This window comes from Mya arenaria, chromosome 9 (assembly GCF_026914265.1).
Source record: "Mya arenaria isolate MELC-2E11 chromosome 9, ASM2691426v1".
NCBI lineage: Eukaryota > Metazoa > Mollusca > Bivalvia > Myida > Myidae > Mya > Mya arenaria.
Window position 1 is genome coordinate 19,689,685 of NC_069130.1, and position 5,552 is coordinate 19,695,236.

Genomic DNA, 5,552 nt, shown 5'->3' on the forward strand with positions numbered 1-5,552 from the left:
TATTTATACCTTTATTCCCAATTAAATCGATAAGTGACATGGGTATATGCACTAATTGGCATGTCGTACCACATTAGCGAGTGTCATAAACCGAGTGACGTAGAAGACGAAAATCACGGGCCAGCGCGTGGATATTATGCAGACGATCTAGGACGATCGCATCTTCGATTTTTTTTTCAAAAATGAAAATCCACGAATTTAAGTACCCACGAAATTGTTTTTTTTTCGGCAAACCACGAAATTTCATGCCCACGAACATTAATGATTTCACAGTAATGCAGAATCTCTACTACCTGGCTAAACGGAACGATGCATCGAGCGCTATCAGCGATTTAAATAAGTTAATCATCCACCACAACGTCTCCAAATTCCAGCCAGCGGTGAAATCTGACAACACCCTACCATATGAGCACCACGAGAGCGTGAAGGAGATGCAGGAAGCCATGAGGGACGTAGTACGACAACAGCTGATCGACGATATAAGAGACAGCGACATGTATGCCATGATGTACGATGAGTCTACCGATGTGTCTAATGAAAAGACTCTTGTTGTATATGTGCGTTATGCAGGGCTGAAACAAAATTCTTTGAAGTATCGGAAATAAATGGGGATGAATGTAATGCCGTCGGACTATGTGAGACGATAAGCAGAGTTTTAGAGTCAAGGGGTGTCAACATTGAAAACATGTGCTGCATCACTACTGACGGTGCGAGCGTGATGACAGGTGTACGTGGAGGCTTAACAACACTCCTGAAAAGAAGAAATCCCCATCTTCTGAGCATCCATTGCATAGCACATAGACTGGCCCTGGCTAGCGGACAAGCAGCAGACAAAGTGCAATATTTAGTGAAATATCAGGCCATGATTAATACCATTTTTAAATATTACAACTATTCACCAAAACATCAGTCTAGGCTAAGAAAAATTCAGGAAGTGTATGACATGGCCGAAAGAAAATTTAAGCAGACATTCCATACACGCTGGCTCTCATTCGAAGGAGCTGTTGATGCTGTCATCATCAACTACGACGCTCTCCTTACGTGCCTTGAGATGGAGGTAGCTGAGGACAGTGACCCAGTGGCTGTTGGTTTGCTGAATTTTGTCAGCAACTACAAGTTCTTGGCAACGTCGTACATGCTTCGAGATGTGCTGTCGAAGTTATGTACATTGAGTTTGGTCTTCCAGATGACAGATGTCAACCTGACCCAGCAGACCTTCACTCTGGAAGCCACTCTGCGGTCCCTTCAGGAGATGACAACAACCCCTGGCCCATACCTTAAGGATTTCCTGGCCAGCCTACCTGACGGGTACCAGAATGGGTTTGACTTTGGAGATGATGGCCACAAGAACTTCATCAAATGTTCAAATAAGGAAATAGACGCCAGTGAAAACACCCGCAGCACGTATATCAATCACGTCATCCAAAACCTAGAGGCCAGGTTCACCGACAATGGCGTAATCTCAAATTTTGCAGTGCTCAACCCAGAGAATCTGCCACAAAATTCCACAGACTTAGCCACCTATGGAGACCAACAGATCCACCAGCTGGGAAAGCACTATGGCCCAAGCAACCAACAATCACCAATGACAGTGAGTGAGAAACATCTCAAGTGTGAGTGGTCCTTATTCAAACACCACATGGACAAGAACTACCGGACTATGACATTCTCCAACATGGCAGAGACTGTGCTCACAAGCAAAACACTGGTGGCATCTTACCCTAACCTCTGCAAGATCATGAAGATTGCCATCACTCTGCCACTCTCCACTGCTGACTGTGAAAGAGGTTTCAGCAAGTATAACTTAATTAAAACCAAACCCCGAAATAGACTCACCCCAGACAGTGTAAATACTCTAATGACAATAACAGTTGACACACCAGATCTTGACCACATGAAGGACTTCAACTTCTGCAAGGCCTTCGACCTATGGGCATCCACCAAACAGATGAAGATCAACACATTCTTTAAGTAAGAATGTGAAGAATAAAACTGATGTGGTGATCGTGATAGTGATAGTGTTCTAGTATATATCGTCTATTGAAAACCAGAACATTCTATCTGACCAATTTTGCAAAAATCACTTTTTTGCATTCTTAGATCCAGAAAATGCGGATACACATTGTCTCAAAATTTCAGACCTATATACCAACTATATCAAAAGTTATTGATAAGAGATCAAACATTCTATCTGAAATCAATCACTTTTTTGTAATGCTAGAACAGTGTATCGTCACATGTAACATAAAATGTCACAATTTTCATTAAGAAAATTGCCAGTCCATCTCATTTGGTCATAGAATGGTATGCTTTTACAGTTTTAAGAATTAAACGGGCAAATGCTGTCTACCAGACTCTATCATCTGAGTATGAAAGTATCTGGGTTTCATTAGAACAGCCCATAACATCATCATATTTTACAACCAGAACATTTTATCTCAGATACACATGCATGTTTGACTAAATGGCTGATAGAAGAGTTAGCCACAACGTTGTATCTAGCGATGAATGGTTCTGGGTTTATCGTATATCAACTTAAATGAGTTATCAAGTGAAAAGCAGACACTATCATTTACGTATGAACTATTTAAGCATATGTGTGATAGCACTTGACAAGGCTAATTGGTGTTAATAACATTCTATATCATGTTTCATGTGGAACTGGTTTTTGTCTTGCGAAGTGTTTGTTTAGAGATAAAAACCTCACAAACCGCAGAACTGTATAGAATGTGGTCAGGGAAGGATTTCGACCTACAAAAACTAAAAGGTAAGCATATTTACTTATAGTGATTGTTATTATTTGTGTTTTCAATGTAAATATACTAATATCTTAGTTTAATTTTACAATTAACCCTTAGCCTGCTACAAAAATTGTCGTCTGTTCACCTGCTTCAATTTTAAACATCGACCTAATCGCTTCAAATTTGAGGGAAATATTGACCGAGTAACTCTGTGTCTGACCGGAATCAAATATGTATTTCAACTGCTTTATTACACAACAGGTTTTTTCAACTCTTAGCCTGCTTATCCCGATCATAAAAAAATATGGAAACAACTAAGATTCCGGTTATTAATTTACTCTAAATTCAGAAGATTTACGTTGAATTGATTTTATTTATATACTACGTTTATGTAAAAAAAAAACATTGATCTTTCAAAATGCATCCGTCATCCGTGATATAAATTCACGGGCCCTATTGTTTCAACAAGTGGGCATTTCGCATAGCAAGGAATATTGATGACGGAATCGAATGGTGGTAGAAAACACACTTGGACTAATAGTAGAATGCTATTTTTTGATTGAACGCATAGTTATTTTTGTGCAATAATGCCACATGCATTCCTAGAAAAAAACACACTTGACTGCAAAATGTTGCAAGCGGTTTAACCTTAAAAGATTTGTTCATACCGTCTCCATTCTGAGTACACAAATACCAAATACATATAACCAATTGCCAATGTGTCATGATTCCAGATGTGGTCGGATGCAGACGACGAGATATTAATTGAAGCTAGCCAGAAATGGGATCATATCGCACAAGAACAGCCAAGCCCTGCAGGCGTTCCATCAGAACAGCAAAGCACTGCATACGTGTTACCAGAACAGCAACGCATATCAGACGTGCTACACGGAAAGCAAAGCACTGCAGGCGTGCTACCAGAAGAGCAAATCACTACAGGCCTGTCACCAGAACAGCAAAGCAGTGCATGCGTGCTACCAGAACAGCAAAGTACAGTAGGCGTGTTACCAGAACAGCACAGCACAGCAGGCGTGCTACCAAATCAGCAAAGCATATCAGACGTGTCACCAGAACAGCAAATACCAAAACAGCAAAGCATATCAGGTGTGCTACCAGAACAACCAAGCACTGTAGGTGTGCTACCAGACCAGCAAATCAATGCAGGCGTGCTACTAGAAGAGCAAATCACTACATGCCTCTCACCAGAACAGCAAAGCACTGCATGCGTGCTACCAGAACAGCAAATCATATCAGGCGTGTCACCAGAACAGCAAAGCATATCAGGCGTGTCACCAAAACAGCAAAGCACTGCAGGCGTGCTACCAGAACAGCAAAACACTGCAGGCGTGCTACCAGAACAGCAAAGCATATCAGGCTTGTCACCAGAACAGCAAAGCATATCAGGCGTGTCACCAGAACAGCAAAGCACTGCAGGTGTGCTACAAGAACAGCAAAGCACTGCGGGCGTGCTACAAGAACAGCAAAGCACTGCAGGCGTGCTACAAGAACAGCAAAGCACTGCAGGCTTACTACCAGAACAGCAAAACACTGCAGGCTTGCTACAAGAACAGCAAAGCACTGAAGGCGTGCTACAAGAACAGCAAACCACTGCAGGCTTGCTACCAAAACAGCAAAACACTGCAGGCTTGCTACCAGAACAGCAAAACACTGCAGGCGTGCTATTAGAACAACAAAGCATATCAGATGTGTCACTAGAACAGCAAAGCGTTGCAGGCGTGTCACCAGAACAGCAAAGCACTGCAGGCGTGCTACCAGAACAGCAAAGCGTTGCAGGCGTGTCACCAGAACAGCAAAGCACTGCATGCGTGCTACCAGAACAGCAAAGCACTGCAGGTGTGCTACTAGAACAGCAAAACACTGCAGGTGTGCTACCAGAACAGCAAAGCATGTCGAAAAAACGAAAAAACAGAAAGAGGAGACCGACACGAACAAAACTGATATATATTTCTACAGATTCTGATGACGATGTTCCTCTTAGTGTGTATGCTAAGAAATGCAGAATAAATTATGACAGCGGCAGTGACGAGATGTTTGTTCCTAACTCAAAAGATGTGAATTCTACCGACTCAGAATACTCTTCCAATCTTTCAGAATCAAGTAAACGGATTTACATGGCGGAAAAAAGGTTTAAGAAAGAATGGAATAAGGATACAAAGCACAGTGAAAAAGCAAAACTTGCCACTACATCAAAAAGACAAAACTCAAAACAAAAAGGAAACGTTCAAATAGTGATTCAGCTATTCATGATGCAGTACGTCTAAGTTTTCAAGAAGAAGTTCTTCGGACAACACTCATCGCTGCAAATGAAGGCCGTGTGGATCAAATATTAAATACTGAAGGATATGAACGCATACAGGTGCCCCCGCATGGCAACTGTTTCTTTGAGGCTGCATGTGTATCCAATTTGATACCTGAATCCCCTAGCCAGCTGAGGAAAGCATTGTGCAAGCATCTTGAAGACAACATTCTTGAATACATGGGATTTCTAATCAACAAACATGCCCCAGAGAGCCAAGAAGAATTTGTGTGTGAATATTTGAGCGAAATTGAGCATCTTAAAGAAGATGGATACTGGTCAAACAGAGTGGCGGACCTACTTCCACTTGCACTAACAAATTATGCTACGTGTACATTAACACTATTCACAAGTAAGCCTGATCAGCCAAAGATCATCATCGAACCTAATTTGGTAGGAAATGTTGACAATAGGAATCTTAACTTGGCATATATTTCCATTCCATCAGTTCTCGAACATTATGACGCATGTAGGGTTTCTTCAAGCGGTTGCCA

The 5,552-nt window shown here is 41.6% G+C and overlaps 1 protein-coding gene across 1 annotated transcript; it reads left to right on the forward strand.

Annotated features, from left to right (window-relative positions):
* The first annotated feature begins 3,475 nt into the window (after positions 1–3,475).
* On the forward strand, positions 3,476–5,023 carry LOC128245829 (involucrin-like). The gene has a single exon (XM_052964053.1). The coding sequence runs from the start codon at positions 3,476–3,478 to the stop codon at positions 5,021–5,023; it is 1,548 nt and encodes a 515-aa protein (XP_052820013.1).
* The last annotated feature ends 529 nt before the right edge of the window (positions 5,024–5,552 follow it).